The sequence below is a fragment of the Rhinolophus sinicus genome, chromosome 17 (genome assembly GCF_057876585.1).
Source record: "Rhinolophus sinicus isolate RSI-liver-muscle chromosome 17, RSI-T2T, whole genome shotgun sequence".
In the NCBI taxonomy this organism is placed as follows: domain Eukaryota; kingdom Metazoa; phylum Chordata; class Mammalia; order Chiroptera; family Rhinolophidae; genus Rhinolophus; species Rhinolophus sinicus.
Window position 1 is genome coordinate 61504546 of NC_142517.1, and position 18795 is coordinate 61523340.

General features: G+C 54.6%; 1 protein-coding gene across 3 annotated transcripts in view; it reads left to right on the forward strand.

The window, feature by feature from the left end:
• The window catches only part of ADCY5 (adenylate cyclase 5), a 153483-nt gene extending 134688 nt beyond the window's left edge, over positions 1-18795 (forward strand). For all 3 annotated transcript variants that reach the window (XM_088794181.1, XM_088794182.1, XM_019738973.3), the window contains 7 exons: positions 364-539; positions 2505-2534; positions 3633-3765; positions 9989-10252; positions 11396-11600; positions 14516-14640; positions 16356-18795. In XM_088794181.1, coding sequence (XP_088650307.1) covers positions 364-539; positions 2505-2534; positions 3633-3765; positions 9989-10252; positions 11396-11600; positions 14516-14640; positions 16356-16484 — 1062 coding nt within the window. In that variant the 3' untranslated portion in view covers positions 16485-18795. The remainder of the gene's footprint in view (positions 1-363; positions 540-2504; positions 2535-3632; positions 3766-9988; positions 10253-11395; positions 11601-14515; positions 14641-16355) is intronic.

Sequence of the window (18795 nt, forward strand, 5' to 3'; positions counted from 1 at the left end):
CAGGGCGGGGCCTGGGGGAAGGCAGGGCGGGGCCTGGGGAAGGCAGGGCGGGGCCTGGGGGGAAGGCAGGGCGGGGCCTGGGGGAAGGCAGGACGGGGCGGGCACTGGGGGAAGGCAGGACGGGGCGGGCACTGGGGGAAGGCAGGGCGGGGCCTGGGGGAAGGCAGGGCGGGGCCTGGGGGAAGACAGGGCGGGGCGGGGCCTGGGGGAAGGCAGGACGGGGCGGGGCCTGGGGGAAGGCAGGGCGGGGCGGGCACTGGGGGAAGGCAGGGTGGGGCGGGGCCTGGGGGAAGACAGGGCGGGGCGGGCATTGGGGGAAGGCAGGGCCCCAGGCACTGAAGCCCGGCTGCCCTCTCCTCGCAGTACTTCACCTACAGCGTGCTGCTCAGCCTGCTGGCCTGCTCCGTGTTCCTGCAGATCAGCTGCATCGGGAAGCTGGTGCTCATGCTGGCCATCGAGCTCATATATGTGCTCGTCGTTGAGGTGCCCGGTGTCACACTCTTTGACAATGCCGACCTGCTGGTCACCTCCAACGCCATGTAGGTGACACCTCCCCTCACACCCCCACTGGGTTGAGGGCACAGTAGAGAGATGGGAAAGCAGGAGGCTGGGGTCCTGGGCTGCAGGGGGTTTGCAAGGGGAGTGTCCTGTTACTCCCCAGCTCTGACATGCTTCAAAGCCCCACAGTGTCTTGTTTCTTTCCTTCTCTCCTTTTCCCAGTGATGGGGGTGGCCTGAAGGCGACTAGGTCTACTGTCCTTCTGCCTCCAGTTTCCCACTCAATCCTGGTCTCAGGCCTCGGTGAATTGTTCCTCGCTAATCCATGGCAACCTCTGATGAGCTATTTTCACTTAAGTCCAACTGCCTCGGCTTGTATTATGTATCTATTGGATGGTGCTGGGCACCTCCGGCCCAGAGGGGTTAAGGTTCAACAGAGCTGGGCAGCAAGGTCTGTGTGGTTCATGGGCTCTGGTCCGCCTTGAGCCAGGCACTTGGACGGACCGTACCATTTTTCATCCTCATGGTACATCCCCAGCAAAGTAGGCAGGGCTTCCACGGAAGGCTAGGTAGTTTGTGCACTGCTCAAAGTCCCACAGTCCGGAGATGGCAGTTGTGGGGTTGTGCCCTAGGCCATCTAAGCTGGCAGTCAGCCTGGTCATATAGGAACAGGCATCAGATTCCAAGGGAAGTTGTCAGATTCCAAGGGAAATGACTTCATAAGGGGAAAGACCTCTGGCTTTGGGTAGAATTGGGTTTGAATCAGCCTCAGACACAGATTTGGCTACTTTTCCTGAACGTTATTATTTTTTCCCCAGTAAAATGGGAATAATAATACCCATAGTAGTAAAATGTGTGTAAAGTGCCTGATATGTAGTACTTTTTTCTTCCCGTCACCATCCCCCACCCAACACACACATCAGGAAGTACAAACAATGTGAGTGACAGGTCTGTGTCCCCTGAGGAAATACAGCAAACTTGCCTTTCTCTGAGTTACAGGAAGGGATCCATTCATCCGTCTATCCATTTGTTCCAAAATATTTATTGTGGGCCTACCATGTTCCAGGCATTGAACTAGGCAGTGGGAAGTACAGTCACTTTCTTGTGAAAAGAGTGTCACCTAGAAAATGAAGGTGTAACGAAGCATCTAAGTCAGACTCAAGGAAGCACTTTTTGGCAGCTGCATGGGGCTGTGGACAGATGACAGTGTCACTGCAGCATCGGGAGCTGTGCAGGCTGCAATTGAGGGGATGAGCAGAGGGAGGCCGTCCAGGCCTTTGTACCCATGGGCCCCGCAGGAGCAGGGAACTTTGCCTCCTCATTCTTACCTGCTCCTTCCCCTTCCCCAGCCTCTCTGCTCCTCCTGAAGCAGCAGCAGAGAATGGAGGTCATTTCTGTGTTGGGGGACCCTGGCTTGGCTCTAGGGCAGCATGATCCAACAGATAAATGATGCAAGCCACACGTGTAATTTAAAATTTTTCTAGTAGCTGTATTAACGGGGCAACATATGCAATAGCCACAAATGTGCACTGGCCACATTTTAAGGCTCAGTAGCCACATGTGACTAGTAGCTGCCATACTGGACAGTGCAGGTGGCAACAAAGGGGTGGGAGAGGTGGGCAGGCTTCTGCCCAGGTGGATATGCTGGGAGGCCCCAGAGTCCCAGGGAAGGGCTGCGGTGCCTTGTGGTCATGGTGACCAGATGCTAGGTGGGACTGGGCTTCCTGTAAACCTTTCATCCTGAGAGTGTCCTTGAATCAGGAAGGGTGCTAGGGGTGGGGGGCGAAGGAGCAACAGTAGTGGGAGCAGCAGTATTGGACATGAGGGTCAGGGCAGGGTGGGGGGCAGAGTAGGGTGGGGGTCAAAGCAGGGGGGTAAGAGCAGGGGGGGGAAGAGCAGGGTGGGGGAGGAGCAGGCTGGGGGCAGAGTCGGGGGTGGATACAGCAGGCATGGAGGCTGCCCATGCAGAAGATGGCCCTGAACAGCCCTCCCCACTCCTGTTCACAGAGACTTCAACAACAACGGGACCTCCCAGTGGTGAGTTGCTTTTCTCTGAGCGCTCTGATATGGCCTCTCCCTGCCCTTGGCACAGAGCAGGCACAGAGCAGCCAGGGCCAGCAGAGAAGGCAGTGGTGCCCAAGTGGGAGGGGGCTTTATGGCAACGGCAGTGAAGGAGGAGGCTGGAGGGGATGAGGAAGCCCTCCCCTTCCTGGGTACCAAGGGGTCCTCACTTGGTAGATGCCCTTCTTTTCCTTCATGTTATCCAGCACCCCAAGTTGATCGACAGGCTCAATGGCCGGGGTCCTGGGGATGCACAGTTCATTCCACAGGCCTCGTCTAAAAGCATCTAGCCTTAAGCTTTTACACAGGAGCATGTACGAGACCCCAGGCCCAGGAGAACAAGAATCAGTGCCCCCACCTCTGAGGAGAGAAGCAAAGGGGAGGCCTGCAGGATGTGTGGGTTGGGCCCTGTATCCGGTCTGCTGCTAGCAGGTCTATGCAGCATTCAAGGTTTGGGCTCTTTCCTGTGACAGGGAGCAGTGTTTGGGATAGCTGCTTTTATTAAGAGGATGCATCAAAAATGTTAAATATAATTAGACGACAATAGCTACCACTTTGGGAGTTCCTACTGTTTGTCAAGTTCAGTACAAGGGATTTTCTATACCGTATCTTTAATTCTTATCACAGTCTTGAAATGTGGACATTGTTATCCCACTTCACAGATTGTTCAGAGACGTTAAGAGACTTGCCCAAGGTTGCCCAGAGATGGTCATTACGGCCTGCCTTGCTCCCTCGCTACTGCACCCACAGCCCCTGTCTTGTCCACCAAGATAGACCTGGGATATACAGGCTGACTTTTACAAGGACCTTCTTCATCCCCTGATGTGACCAGAGGGAAGCTCCCCAGGGATGGGAGAGTAAGGCATCCGGAGAGGAGTAAGGGGTGCTGAGCTACAGGTGTGAGCAGGGCTGAGATGGGGCTGCCAGCCGAGGCTTCCTGGATGAGGCACACCTCAGGCAAAGTTTGAGCAGGAGGGTGAGGAGAGGGAGGTGCTATAATGGGAGGAAGACACCAGGCCTGAGGGGCTTCGGAGCCTGCCATGAGGTGCCAGGGCATCTACCTCCCGCCTGCAGCCCTGAGCACGCGACCAAGGTGGCGCTGAAGGTGGTGACGCCCATCGTCATCTCCGTCTTTGTGCTGGCCCTGTACCTGCACGCCCAGCAGGTGGAGTCCACTGCCCGCCTCGACTTCCTCTGGAAACTGCAGGTGGGTGTTCCAGGGGCTGGATCTGGCGTGGGGGCCTCACAGTATTTTATGAGTGAGCGTGTCCATCACCTGGGCTGGGCCGGGCCTTAGTTCTGCACGGACCAGTTGTCCTTCTCAGGTCCTGTCCCAACAAACCAGTGCCCCGTGTTCCAGTGGGTCTGCTCCCTGCTCTCTGGGGCCAAGAGGCAAAACCCTGGAGCTTATTCTAGACAGACCCACCCTCAATAGTGCTGGGACCCAAGACATATGCTCTTAAGTCACAAATACCATGTGCATCCAGAGTCAGGGACAGAGAAGAGGTATGGACAGGCCGTTTGTGGGGGGCAGCAAGGAGTCAGAAGGGCAGGGGGAGAAGAGTGGCAGGAGGTGAGTAGAGCAGGGGCATGCAGTCCCAGGGTCAAGGAGGCCTCAGTGCAGGGGCCTGACCAGGTGCAGGAGCTGTACCAAAGGCTAATGAGCAGGGCTTGATGTGTCCAGAACTGGGCTTGAAGATTTCTCCAAGGGAGCATGGATGCATGGATGAATGGATGGATGGATGAAAGAAGACATCAAAGACCGTCAACAGGAAGCCCAGCCATGGGTCTGTGCCCAGGCCCTGGTGAGAGGTGGGCCAGGCAGGGGCAGAGGCAGTGGGATGCTGGGGCCACAGGTGAGGCTAAAATCCAGTCAGTGCCCTGCCTTCCAGTCTTCGTGCTCTGAACCCTGAATCTGTCCACCTGGAGGAAGGGATGCCTGGTACTCCAGGTGCTAGCAGCAGTCCCCGTGGCCCCTTGTCCCCTGGTGGACCCCTCCAAAGGTCCAAGAGAGGGTGCGCAAGGGCACTGATTGTGAGAAAGCCTGGTCTTCTGTGCAGGCGGCCTCAGATCTATTACTCAAGCCCAGCCCCTTACAGGACATAGCTTAGCACCACCTCTTTGCCTCCCCTGGCCTGGTCCCCATGTCCAGGTCACTTCTCCAACTCATCTGCAACTGGCTTAGGCCTCCTCCATCCTCAGCTTCTTATTAACGTTGAGATTAAAGTCTTTAGGCTGGAGCAGGTGGCCCTGGAATTTCATTGGATGCCGAGTGAAGATGGGGGCATCTGGTTGCCCTGCTGATGGGAGTTTTGCATGAGGTCTGTCTGCGATTCCCCACTGAGGTCTCCAGTGGGGACCTCTGAAGTCAGGGAAACATGTTTTCCTTCCGAATGCCCCTCAGAAGTGGGGAGGGACCTCAGCGGTACCCAGTATGAAGTCTCCTGTGTCTCCTCAGGGAGCAGCTGCCCAGCCTCTTCTCTGCTCTCACACCCCTCTCCCTTGGGGAAGCTCCCAGGACGCCCCAGCTCTCACCAAGGGGCTGGCCAGCCTGTGTGGGACTCAGGGCCGATGTCCTTCTGCTTCTCTGCTCACACACACCCCACCCTCCCTGTGAGCCCCTAGGAAGGCCCCCCCAGTGTAGTTTCTGTAGTGTGCCTGAGTTGTGTTGCAAAGACCTCAAGAAAAAGGGGTAGAAACCAGGGGTGAAGCAGCCATTCAGACTCTTTCTGTGACCTGCTGCCCCTTCACACTTGGTCCCCCCCAGTGCTCAGGCAACAGCGGCTTTCTCTCAGCCCCCAGCCAGGTGCTGCCTCTGGAGCTTGAAGGTAAAGACCTGGATGAACCACAAGCTGGGTGTGGGTCTCTCCCGGAGAGCTGAAGCCTCCCAGCCTCAGCCGGCCTTGGTGGGCTCTGAACCTCTCAGGCCCAAAACACCCAGGGGAGGGGGTCTCTCCTCTGCTACAGGAAGGGGTGTGCCGGCCCCCTCCAGGCCCCTGGGTGTGAGGTCCCCCACATATGCCCAAATCATTCCCATTCCCTCCAGCATCCTCGGGCTGCAGCCCAGCCTGCAGCGGTGCTGAGGGTTTGGGGAGATTTGGAGCCTTGGTGTCACGCACCCCACATAAGAATGCAGGATATGGGGAGGCCAACAAGGAACACCCTCGGAGCCATAGGTAGGGGAGTCACACCACTATATTCTCACTGGCGGCTGGGTTGGGGACATAGGAAGCAGGCGCCACACGATCCGCAACCTGCTGCCCGCTTCTCTGCCAACCAACCTCACTTGCTAACTGCAATCCGCGCCTGCTATCTCAGCCATGATCTTCTTGCTAGCCCCCATTTTCTGCTGGCGTAGCCACGGCAGTTATATCAGTGGCCAGTGGCTCACTGGTTACAGCTGACAGCCAACTGGCCACAGCTGATGGCCGTCTACACCCGAGCTAGCACCTTTCCACGTGAGGCCGAGAGCCTGGAAACTGCACTCCTGGCTCTGTCCCCACACTGGTCATTCTCAGTGACTCCCGTGTGAGTCTTCAGCCCCGAGAGGCACTTGTACTGTTAGTGGTCCTCTCCACGTGTGGCCGCAGAAACAGGTTAATTCCACTTATTTACCTTTTCTCCCTGACCTCCCTCCCCATGCCACGCTCTTCTCCCACCCCCATTTTATCTTATTTTTTGGGGGGGAGGAAGTTTTAAAAAAATAATTTAAAACCTACAGGAAAGTTACAAGAACAGTTATAAAGAACTCCAGCAGTCCCTTCACCAGATTCCCCAGCTAATTTCCTGCATTTGCTTAATTACACCCTCCCCACCTTCTCACGTGATGCCCCATCCCTCCTAAATTCCTGTGCCTACCTTCCAAAGGCAAGGACACACCCTACATTACTCCCACGTGACCTCCCAGTCAGGAAATCAACACTGTTGTAGCATCATACCACCCACAAAGCCCGTTCGTATTTTGCCAGTGGTCCCAATTCTGGCCTAGGATCCTAGCTGGGTGTACTCTGCATTTAGTTGTCTTTCCTTTTCTTTCAGTCCTTGTCCGTCTTAAAGAGGTTTTTATTCTGTGACCTTCAGCCTCGGTCTGTTGACATTTCCCACGTCCAGACTGAGGCCACACCTTCTTGGAGGAAAACTGTGGAAAGGATGAGATGCCTTCTCATCACATGGGGACTCCACTATGTTGACCTGTCCCACCCCGGTGACTTTAACCTTGATCTCCCCACTCAAGAGGGCGTCTGCCAGACTTCGCCACTGTCGGGTCTCCATCTTCCCCTTTGCATTCAGTTAGCATTTTGTGGAAAGAAATTCCGATGTAACACCCATATTCTGATCCTCAGCAAACCTCCACCCACCGGTCTCAGCACCCATTGCTGACTGCTGCCTGCCAAGTAGTGATGACACGTGTCCACCCTTCCTTCTGCATTAGTTAATTGGCATTCTACTGTAAGGGAGACACTCCTTTCCCCACTTATCTACTTAGTCATTCATCTATCTATATAGCATGAACGTATAGATTCCTATGGAATTTAGTAGGAATCTGTGGATTCCTATGGAATCTCCCTCCCATTATTTCAATGTTCCAGTTCTGGATTTGGAGTTTCTTCAAGTTGGCTTCTGTGTTCTTTGACATGTCTCCATCATTCTTTGAGCATTTTCTCACTTTCTGGCATAAGACTATGTCTCGGGCTCATCATATACTTTCCCTGATCCAGCCCAGAAATCAGTAATTTCTTTAAAGAGCCCCAGTTCTCTTTCCGTGGACAACAGTCTTTAGAAACCAAGATCGGGGGCTCAGTGTGCTCGCTGCTCTAGGTCCTCTCCGTGGACAAAGCTGGGAAATATGTGTAAGTGTATATGAACATATAAGTAACTATATGTACACACACATGCATATGTATGGATACCACTCCAGTATCTCTGTTGCTATTTAAAACCATGAGTTTATACCAGTGCCTCCTTTTCCAATGCAACACCTCAGGCTTCTTTCTAGTCTCTCCGCCTTCCATGCTTGCGAATAGCATCTCTGGCAGTGAGAAACCTAGCGCCCATTACCTTTCATGCCCAACTCCCCTCTTCACCACTCTGCTTCTTGCATCTGGGCATGCCACATGTGGCACCCCTTCCTCTAGTCACTTTTCTTCAGGCACTGAGGGCTCTGTGCAAGGGAAGGAAGCAGGGAAGTGGCTGGACACCACCCCCATACACACACACTGTCATTTCGAAAACGATTCAGAAGGCCTGTGGCCATGTGTGGGTGTGTGGGTGAGCACTACCTGCGGTGTGTCAGCCTCTCTGCCCTGAAGCTCCAGCAGGCTCGCGATGCTTCCAGGTCCCTCCATCTCCCCTCCTGCTCTGAGACTTTGGGGAGGGGGGACAACATCAAGTAAATACCAATAAACACCTGAGTGCAGGTCCTTGGGCTGGGTGAGGTACGGTTTGTTGTTCCACGCCTAGTCTTGCCCAGTAGCCCGTTTTGCTGTTGGATCTGTGGTCATGGCGGGTGGGTGGGTGCTGACGGGGAGGTGGGGAAGCCTGGGGTCCTTAGCTTCCCTGAAGCACCTGCATGAGGAACTCGCTTACCTGCACGGCCCCTTCCTGGCCGAGCCACTGGTCTCAGTTCTCAGGGCAGAGGCCACTCTTCTCTCCGCCCACAGCACTGACCTTTTTAGGACCAGTGAGAAGCTGTGGACCCCCGAGCCTTCCTGCCCAGCCAGAACCCAACCCTAGAAGCTTCTGATGGGGTTTGGCAGCCACCCAACACGTCTTGGCGCAGAGTTCCCCAGCTGTGGCAGAAGCACCTGGCCAGGGCCTGGGGGCTTGGGCTCTGTTCTCATCAGTACCTTGTTCTCAGCCTCCCGGCCTCCTCGCCTGCACTGCCACTCTGCCTGACACTTCGGGCAGATGCTCTCTGGGAAGGCACATGTCACATTTCTGCCACCTGCTGGGCTGGAGTGTTCCTCGGTCCTCAGGAGCAGGACTGTGAGCAGCTGGTGCATTTTTGGAGACAGGTGGTCCAGCTTCTTTGTGGGACAGCCTGTGTGAAGTACAGGGATTCTCACTCCAAACGTCTCCCTCTGGCACATGTGTTCCAGAGCTAAGAGTAGGTGGCCCTGATTTATGGGGAGGGAAGTGGTCAAAGTGTCACACTTCACAGGAGTAAAGTCACCTGCGCTGGAAAGCCAGGGCGGGAAGATAGCACATGCCCACTGGACCACCTGACATCTGAGGGTCCAGGAGCTTCCGCAGGCATGACCCCCACCCTCAATGGCCATGTTTCTGATGGCTCCAGGAGGGATAAGCAAGGCTCAGCCTCTAAGCCTGGAGTCCCTGAGCTTTCTGCCTTCTTCGCTGGACCCAGGTCCTGTGGCCTCAGGTGGGTGTGCCTGCTGCTTCCCCACAGGCAGCCACCACCCATGGGAGAGCCAGGTCCCTGAGAAGGAGTCCTGACCGTTTCAGAGGTTGGAGTTGTGGTCAAATAGAAAGGCCTCCACATTTAGTTAGGGAAAGTCCAAGTAGGCTGGCTAGATCTTTTCAGTGGTCCTGCTGGTGGTCATTTTCCTGCCTGCCTTACCAACACGCTCATTCCCAGTTCAAGGGGACACTTTGTTTGCCATCGGGGGGAGGAAGCCAGCAGACCCCGCTGTGTGCCCTGTGTTCCACGCACGCTCTCATCAGGTGGCTCCTTTGTGCCTTGCTGCATGCCTACCTCTGTGCTTCAGTCCGTGGGCCGTTAGTGACCTCTTGACTCGAGGGCTCTGCGTTGTTTCTTTAACCTGGAGGGTGAGTGACCGCAAACTCCAGCTGCCCAGATCCAGAACCCAAACTGGGGAAAGAACAAAGTCAAAGGTGATGCCCCCGTTCTGTCCTGGGTGGCACCTCGGGGCACCTGCACCTCCGTGCCCTGCTTGGCTGTGTCTGGCCCTGGGGCGAGTCTGCTCTCATGGGACCCAGGAAGATGGCCACAGGGTCAGTCTATTAAAGTGACCCTTATCAGACTGCTTTTCTGATGATTTCCTGCTAAGAAGAGAACACTGGAAAGCTGAGGAGCACTTGGGCAGCTGGAGGGCCTTTGGGGTGTGGTTTTGGACCATCCCTATAACCTACTGCTTCGTTCTAGTCTTGGGCAGACAGGATCCCTTCGGCCTCTCCTCCGGGACCTGTTTCCACTCAGGTTCCCTGCTTTAGGATAAACACCCTCGTATGTGAGGCAGGTGGGAGAGAGTTGGATACAAATCTCTCTCTTTCCTGATGGTCAAAGTAATAGATGCTCTTTATAGAAAATTGGAAGTAGAGGCAGCAGAGAGAGGCATGAAAGTTGGGCACGGGTGGAAATCGGGGGCACACGCTGGCATTTGGGCGGATCTCACTTCTCTCCCCTAAGTAGCGCTTCGCTTGCCCTCCCTCTGCCCGGTCCTCTGCCCCAGGCCACAGAGGAGAAGGAGGAGATGGAGGAGCTGCAGGCCTACAACCGGCGGCTGCTGCACAACATCCTGCCCAAGGACGTGGCCGCCCACTTCCTGGCCCGCGAGCGGCGCAATGACGAGCTCTACTACCAGTCATGCGAATGCGTGGCGGTCATGTTCGCCTCCATCGCCAACTTCTCCGAGTTCTACGTGGAGCTGGAGGCCAACAACGAGGGTGTTGAGTGCCTGCGGCTGCTCAATGAAATCATCGCTGACTTTGACGAGGTGGGAAGCAGGGGGCACTTCAGTCCCCAGAGCGGGAGGGATGCGGAGAGACCTCATGCCCCCTTTCACCCGTCACCAGATGTGAACAGTGATCTCAGGAGCCCAGACGGGGGTGCCCCAGGCACCGTTATAGGCAGGCCCCTCACATACACTCCGTCCCCTAGCATGATGTTGCAGATGAGGAAACTGAGGCCCACAGATGTGAAGCGTCTTGCCTCAGGTCACTGCCAGTAAGTGGCAGGGCTGGGGTTTCAGCCCAGGCTGTTTGAATTTGCAATCTGTGCACCTCAGCCGCCCAGGAAGGCCCTGCCCAGCTGACTCTCCAGCCACTCCCACCATCCACCTTTCCCCTCAAGCCACTGAGGACTGGACAGGGTCCCAAGGTTGGGACCTAGCCATGGAGAGAGTCACAGGAAGGAAGAATTTCCAGGCCGAGGGAGGAGGCAGGACAGATGCAAATCCCTGAACAGTGGAGGCGGAAACAAAGCCATGTCTTCATCCGTGTATCACACCGTTGTTGAGCAGCGTGTGTGCCAGGCACTGGGGACACTGTGCCCAGTAGGGCCACCTCGACCCTGGGGGCTCACTGTGTGTGTAGTGAGGCTGAGAGGGACAGCCCCAGTGTGAATCCAGGGCCTGGGGCATGGAGCACAGGGAGGAGAGGGAGGATGGAACTGGGACGGGGCAGTGTCAGAAGCAACCCAGAGACGGTGGGGAACTGGGTTCATTGGAGTCGGCTGAAATGGGTCTGGACAGGCTTCAGACAGGTCCTAGAGATAGCAGAAGGGTGTCCCGCTGGATAAAGATGAGGAGCTTTCCCTGGGAAGGATGGGGATGTGAGCCAGTGAAGGGGTAGATGGCCACCAGCCCCTCCTGGGGGCTGTAGACTAGGAGGTGATTAGTGACCTGGTCCTGGGGGCTCTTGGTGGTGGTGGGGGGCAGTAGCACACAGCCACTCCATAGGGTGAGAGCTGGAGGAGGCCTGGCCCTGTTGGGAAGCATCGAGGCTTGGCACTGAGCTGGTGATGGAGACGGGTCCACTGTGAGAACTGGGGAGACGCCAGGGGCCACGGTGCTGTACTTCCCTGCAGCCCTCAGGGCCCAGACTGGAGGGTGACCCAGGTTTGGCCTCCTTCTGTCCAGATCATCAGCGAGGATCGGTTCAGGCAGCTAGAAAAGATCAAGACCATCGGCAGTACCTACATGGCCGCCTCTGGCCTCAATGATTCCACCTACGACAAGGTGGGCAAGACCCACATCAAAGCTCTGGCCGACTTCGCCATGAAGCTGATGGACCAAATGAAGTACATCAACGAGCACTCCTTCAACAACTTCCAGATGAAGATCGGTGAGCCGGCCCGGGCGTGCTGAGGGCTCGTCGGGGCTCCTACCCCCACCCCATCCCACAGCCTGCCCAAGCAGAGGCTGATGTCACAGTGCGTCCCTGCCCAAGGGCGTGGGGGGGGGATCACCCATCACTCACTGCAGACTCCTCCTGGAGCTGCAGGTGCCTCCTCTGCATGTTGGTGTGTGGGTGACTTGCACAGGACACCCGCTTTCTGAGTTCCCACCTCGACCACTCGTTGGGAAGGCCTGGTTGGACCCAGGCTGTCCCTACCTGAAAAGCTGTGTGGGGGATGCTGTGTGCCAAGGGCACAGGGCCTTCTGGTGGCTGCCTCGTGGGCATGACAGTCCCTTTTATTTCAAGTAATAGTGACTCAATGACAGTGTTTCATTTAAAAGTGTCCCAAATTCATTCAGTAGAAATGAAAAGCAGAAAAATGAAACACTTTCACATTTTAAGTATAAAAAATAGAAACATGGTACAAGTCACTGAATTTGCAAATTTATAAAAATATTGAACGTATATTCCACAAAATTGTTAGCAAAATAAAATATAGTGAAATCGTTTTAAAAACTTAAACATGAAAAGAATCATGTAAAATTGACAATGAAATGATTATATTTCAACATTTTAGAAGAGTAACCTTAAAAAACGATGGGTCTGCGGGATTATCGCTGTGTTAAGTCGTTTCTGTGTGTGAGCACAATCTTCTAGGCGCTGGGAAGCTTTTCCATACAAACTGGGGAAAGAAACGGTGAGGAGGTGGTAATACGTCAAGTCCGTGTATCACCCCGGGACTCCTCCTTTGTCAGGGGCCCCCACTTTGTAGGTGCCGAGGGTCGTGTCCCAGGATGGGGGCTGCCATGGAAGAGGGGGATTCTGAGGAGAGGCCATGGGGCACTTTTCAGTCACTTTCAGGCCATATTCTACATGTTCAGAAAATCTTTAAACCAAAAACCTATATATTTTTCCCCCTTTTGTATTTAATTTTGTTGTTTTATTATCCTCACCCTTTTATTCTGACAAGTTTCAGCTCTACAGGAGAGTTGAAAGAGTAGCACAGTGAAAACACATGTACGTCGACATAGCCACACATTGCTCCACCCTCCTGTATCCACAAAATGATTTCAGAATTACAACTCTGAATGGGTTGCTCCATAAAGGTCAAGCTATTTCTGCAGTTCGTTTTGGCCTTAGCGCGCATTTTACCCAGGATGCCCAGGCTTCCAGGGTGAGTGATTTTTGCAGTAGAAACTTGGCCTTGTCAAGTGTTGCTGCCCTCCTCCTCTTGCGGGCTGTGGAGGTAAAGAATGCTTTCTGAAAGAGCAGACCTTTCTTCTATTCAAAATTTCAAAATGTAGCATCAACCCTGGGCATGTCTCAAGCCATAAATGATTCAGATGTCACATTTTTTTAAAAATCAAGAGTAATTCATCAACAGAAATACTGGTACTTCAGTTCTCAAAATGAGCACATTAAACCGAAATATTGGATTACTAGCCATCAATCTTGTGGTCATTAATAGCCTCAGGAGACATTTTGTTCTGACTGAGTTGTCGGGAATTGGGCTTTTCCTTCGAGCTGTTTGTGTTAGCCTGGGGGCCCAGTGCCTGTGGACTTGCCCAGATTCTCACTTTGCACTGACTGCTAGAAAGTTCAGACCAGAGCCAACTGGGGGGTCTGCTTCACCTGATACACAGCCTACATTTCTGTGTTAATTTCACTCTTGGTTTCGTGATGTTGCCACCCTTCTTTTCCTTATGCGCTATCTTTTCCACCGATGTTGATTTGTATTTTTGTAAGCTGCCTCAACTCCTTCATCAGACCAGGACCGGGGATTGAGTGGCAGGTAGACGGGCAGGCATTTGGGAGCCTTGTGTGGCAAAGCCCTTCCTCCAGACTCCAGACATATTTACTGGGGAGCTTGGCTTTGGGCCAGTGAGTTGGACAGTCCAGTCTGGGAATAGCACGTGGGGTGAAAAGCTACTCGTGGCTTGACAGGACCAAAGCGGAGGGTCATGGGAGAAGAGTTTTGAGGACCAATGACACATCTGACTGAGTGGCCCGAGGGGCCTATTGGGGAGCTTCTGCCCCATCCTCTCACACAGAAGAAACAACTAAGCAGCCATGAGGTTTAATAAGACTCAGCATGAAACAGTTAATGTAACAGGAGGGAGCACCCTGGGCTGGGAGACAGGACAGAAAAGGTCAAGAGAATGCCAGGCGGGCCAGATGTGTCAGGGAAGGGTTCTGCCTGGAGAGGAGGGAGGGCACTTCAGGTGGAGTGTGGCACAGGGCAGTCTCAGAGGAGATGCTGCTCAGTGTCGCCTTGGGTAAGATCGGGAAGGACAGACTAGGGCAGAAGCGCCAGGAGCCTGACGGAGAGCCTGGGGTCGCTGCGGTGACCCTGCCCTCGCTCAGAGGCCCGGGGTAGGATTACTTGGAGAGGGAAGAGAAGGATGGGTTAGGAGCCAGGTTCGAAGAGCAAGAATGGTGGCACTCCTAAAGAAAGATAGAAGTGAGGACGAAGAAAAGGGCCAGTTCTAGTATGTTGAGTCTCAATTGATGGTGAGACATGCCATTGAGAGGGAGAGGGCAACTGGGTGGCGTCAGAGGTCACTGGAAACCTGGCAGAGGGCAGTTGTGGTAATGGCCTGGCAGGAGCTGAGCACTGACTGGGTTCGGAGGACCCAGGAGCAGTGGGTGTGTGAGCCGGTTCCTGTGGTCCTGAGTTGTCAGCCTTTGATAGGAACAGAGATGCGGGAGCTGCAGGGTGAAGCACTGCCTCGGGGCTGGAGAACGGGGTGTCTTCAGGCTGGGAGTCAGCAGGAGAAGCTGCTGAGTGCGGAGGGAGGAATGACACGCAGGCACGCGTTGGTCTGAGCCCTGACGAGTGTGCTGACTTTTGTCCCCTGCAGGGCTCAATATCGGGCCCGTGGTGGCCGGGGTGATCGGGGCGCGCAAGCCTCAGTACGACATCTGGGGCAACACGGTGAACGTGGCCAGCCGCATGGACAGCACCGGTGTGCCTGACCGCATCCAAGTGAGTCCGCCCCCCACCGGGGGCTCTGTCTGATGCTAAGTGGTCTTTGGGGCAAGCTGCCCACAGTGCCCAGTCAGAATTTCTGCAGCCAAGTTTGAGGGGGCTGGGCCCGTTGGCGCTGTCTCGGAAGCTTGGAGAACACGGCTGCTTCAGGCCCTCAGTACCTTGGACAGATCTTCAGTCTGTGCCAAGCCCTCTACTGGCCACAGAAGGTATTGGGGGATATAGCGGGGAGGCCAGCGGCCCACACCAGGCAGGAGTGCTAACGCCGTAACCCAGGCCCACAGCGGGACACAAAGATGGCTCAGAGAGCAGGGTCTTGCCAAATGCAGCCCGCAGCACTCAGGGCCTGGTTCAGGAGAACCAGACCTGGGATGGTGCCTCCATCCACCAGTCCCAACAGCCAAGGGGTCTGGCCACACACCCAGAGACTTTTTCTCCTCCCTTCATTCTTTGCCAGCTGGCGCTTGTGAGTCCCAGGCCTAAAATGCTTCAGCTGCTTTTCTTTGTTTTTCTCAGCCTTCCTTGATTTTCTGCTCTCATCTGACAAAAGAGAGGCCCCGGACTGGGCTCTAGTCCTGCACCCCACACACCCCTAGTTCCTTGTGAGGCTGTGGACAGGTCGCATAGCTTCCCTGGCCTCTGTTTTCCCAAGTGCCAGCTGTGCTCTTTTCATGGCCCTTTGCTCACACTGACCCCGCTCAAACGTACCCTAACTTTTCTCTCCTGCCCGGCTGGCTTGTACATCCTGTCTGAGGGGCCTCAAATCCATCCCCGTGCCAAAGGGAGAAGGGACAGGAGACGGGAACTGAGGAGTGAGGCATACGGCTTTGCAGAGCTTCTAACCTCACCCATGACAGGAGGGAGGGACTCTGTCAGCAACCACACAATGACCCAGAACCTCCCTGTACATCAGGCTTTACCATTCACGGAATATACTTCATAACACAGCAGGGTCACCTCCCAACAGCCCATCCAGAGATTCCTGGCCCCTTCCTCCCTGGCCTGGCAGCCAGGCTGGGCCAGGGCACACAGTAGGTGTGTTGTCGGTGGCTGGCAGGGGAGTGCTGGCGATACTGACACTGCTGCTCCCATCCCCCCTGCTTTTCTCCGTCATCCTGCAAAAGTGTAATTGCTGAAGCCACCTGTGAATTCTCCTTGTTCCAAAGGCGGAAGGAGAGATGAGCACTTCACTATGGAACTGACCCTGGCTCTGCCAGGCATAAGCTGTGTAACCGTGAACAAGTGACTTGGGTTTTCCGAGCCTGAGATAATAGTACTTACCTCATAGATTAGATAAGCAGTGGTTCTCAAATGCTCTGTGGTGAAAAACCACTTTCCAAAAATATTTCTGATCTGTCATGGCGTGAGACCTTGGTCACGTGCTTGGTCAGATTGCTATGAGAGCTCCCGTGTGTTTCCTCTCAGCCTCCGCACGTCCCTTGTTATGGATGGTGACAAGCAGCTCCACTCTGAGTAGCACTGAAATAGCACGTGAGAGGTGCTCTCCATACTGCCTGGCATGGGGTGGGTGCTGTCATCCTTCTCATCACTAAGAGGCACTTGCATGGACAAGCCATTGTCTGTCCCGAGAGCCCCAGCCGGGGAGATGCCACCCACCCTTCTGTCAGGGGCAGTCAGGCAGCTCTACCCGATGGCAGATTCACAGCTCAGGTCATCGATGGCCTATCCTCTCTCCTCCTTTGCTTCCTCAGGTCACCACGGACATGTACCAGGTGCTGGCTGCCAACACATACCAGCTGGAGTGCCGGGGTGTGGTCAAGGTCAAGGGCAAAGGAGAGATGATGACCTACTTCCTCAATGGAGGGCCCCCGCTCAGTTAGCAGCTGCCAGCCAGTGATGCCAGGTAGCCTGGCCTCCAGAGAAATGGAAACGGCTTCTTTGTGTGCCGGGCGGGCAGGTGGAAGCCTGCGCTCCAGCCCAGGGGGCCACGCCGGTGAGATTTGCCACTTTGACTCCAGAAGCAGCTTCTGCCTTTGTGGGCAGGCAGCAGCCTGTGTCCCAGGCCCCGGGGGTGCCAGCGTCCTGCGAGCACCAAGCTGACCAAAGATGTTTCCCTCCATAGAAGACTCCGCTAGACTCAACTTGAATCTTGAGTTTTCTAATGGGCGCTGTTGCAACGCGGGTGGAAAAGAGCTGCTGGCGCATTGATGGGTGTGTGGCTGCCCAGCGCTGACGGCAGGGCTGAGGGAGCGGCCTCCGTCTCAGGGGGTGGGGAGCGTGACTCTGGCTCTTGAGAGCCTAGGGGCCCCGAGGCATCTGCTTGTCTGTGAGCCTGGAAAGTTCAGACAGAGGCCGGGTCTCTGCTCCATGAAGGGGAGTGTCCGGCAGCAGTGCTGGCTTTGGAGGGACTGGCTTCCTTTGCAGTCGCCCTCCTACATCTGCACACACAGCCAATGCCCCTTTGAGGGGAACAGGAAGAATTTCGGGGGGGGGGGCAGGAGGACTCGAAGCTAGGAGTGGTGGTTCTGAGAAAAGGAAAATATTTATTAAATAAAACAAAACAAGTTTCTGTGCCCTTCTTTAGACCATGCTAGTTGTATGCGTGTAACAGACCCACAAGCAACTGAGGCTGCCACTGGGGAGAGGGGGCGGGGGTCCCGACTTGTCTTTTTTGTATTTTTTATTTTGTATTATTGAAAACCTTGGAGATCTAACAAATATACCAAATTCTATATTTTGTAAATTCTCTATATTAGAACACAGCTGTGCACAGCAGGGTGTGTGCTCATTTGTACTGTACGTACGTCGATGTGTACTGGTGTGTGTGTGTATGTGTGTGTGTGTGTGTGTGTATGCTGTGGAACTGCTCTCATACAGGACGCCTATTTCCCTCATTCAGATGTGGCAGTTTTGGGTTTTCCCAGGTCCAGCCAGAGCAGTGAGCATGTCCTTTTGGGGTACCATCCTGTCAGATTCAAGAGGAAGATGCATGGACATTCCCCCATCCATCTCTCTCTCTCTTCAACACACAAACACACACATCTCTTCCCCTAAGTAAAATGCAAATGGAATGGTAAGAACAAAACAGAAAGCTGCTTTCCCATCTCAGGCTGAGTGGGAACAATGGACGCACCCTCCACTTGCAGCAGACAGCCTGGCCGCTGTTCACCCTTCTGCTCCCTGAGACAGCAGCCGTCTGCTGCCTGCAGAGGGCTCAGCAGTGGCCCTTGGCGCTTGGCCGGCGTGGGGTGTGAGAAAGCTGCCTGGCTTTCTCAGTTGGCCAAGGTGGCTCTCGGAGACGATCCCTCAGACTTGGGGACATAATGTGTAGCCCTCAGGTTCAGGGGGGAGTGGAGGGGGGTATTGCCTTTGTCCTCCACCTGCAAACCAGAGGAAAGGGTAGAGTCCAGTTTCAGAGTCTACAGGGTAAAGCTAGCAGAAAGTTTGTTTGGTTTGGTTTTTGTTTCTTGAGGAGGGAACAGTTAAATACACAGAGGAAAAAAATTCTATTTTTATACGCTGTGAGGGGGGCATTTGGAAAATATTATCATAGAAATAAATTCAAACAGAATCCTTGGGGCCTGTGCCCAGATCCGTTGCTTCTCAGGGCAGAATTATTTTCACCTCCAACACGAGCTAGAAGGAGGTGAGGTGGCAGCCATATCCCAGCTGCTGAAACGTTACTTTGAGGCCCACCTGTACCACCTCTCACTGGACACTAAACTGGCCTCCCCTTTCCACACACCATCACCCACCCCAATTTGAACACAGCTCTGAGAAGCAAAGCTTATGGACCTAAAACTGCCTGAGTGTGTCGGCGCTTTTGCTGCTCTGTCCTTTGAGTTCTGCATCGGCCCTCGCTGGGGGTCGGCTTTCTCATGTTCTCCAGTCCCCTGCCCCTCCCATCACTCACCAGTGGTGCTGGGTTTTCATTTTGTTTCCAACATGAGTAACTGTGTGTGTGCTGAGTTCCTCCCATGTTCCCCCTGTCACCCCGCCAGCCTTGCGGGGGCCCATCCTCCCCCTCCCAGCAGTGACTGGTGACAACGTGCAGTGCTAGCTCTTCATTCCCTCTAAGGGGTGTGCACTCTTTTTATTCCTGCTCTTGCAAAAACGGATACGATTATGATTTCCCATGGAAATTGAAAAGTCTATTTAAATAATTTATCTATTAAACACTTTCACTGGTCA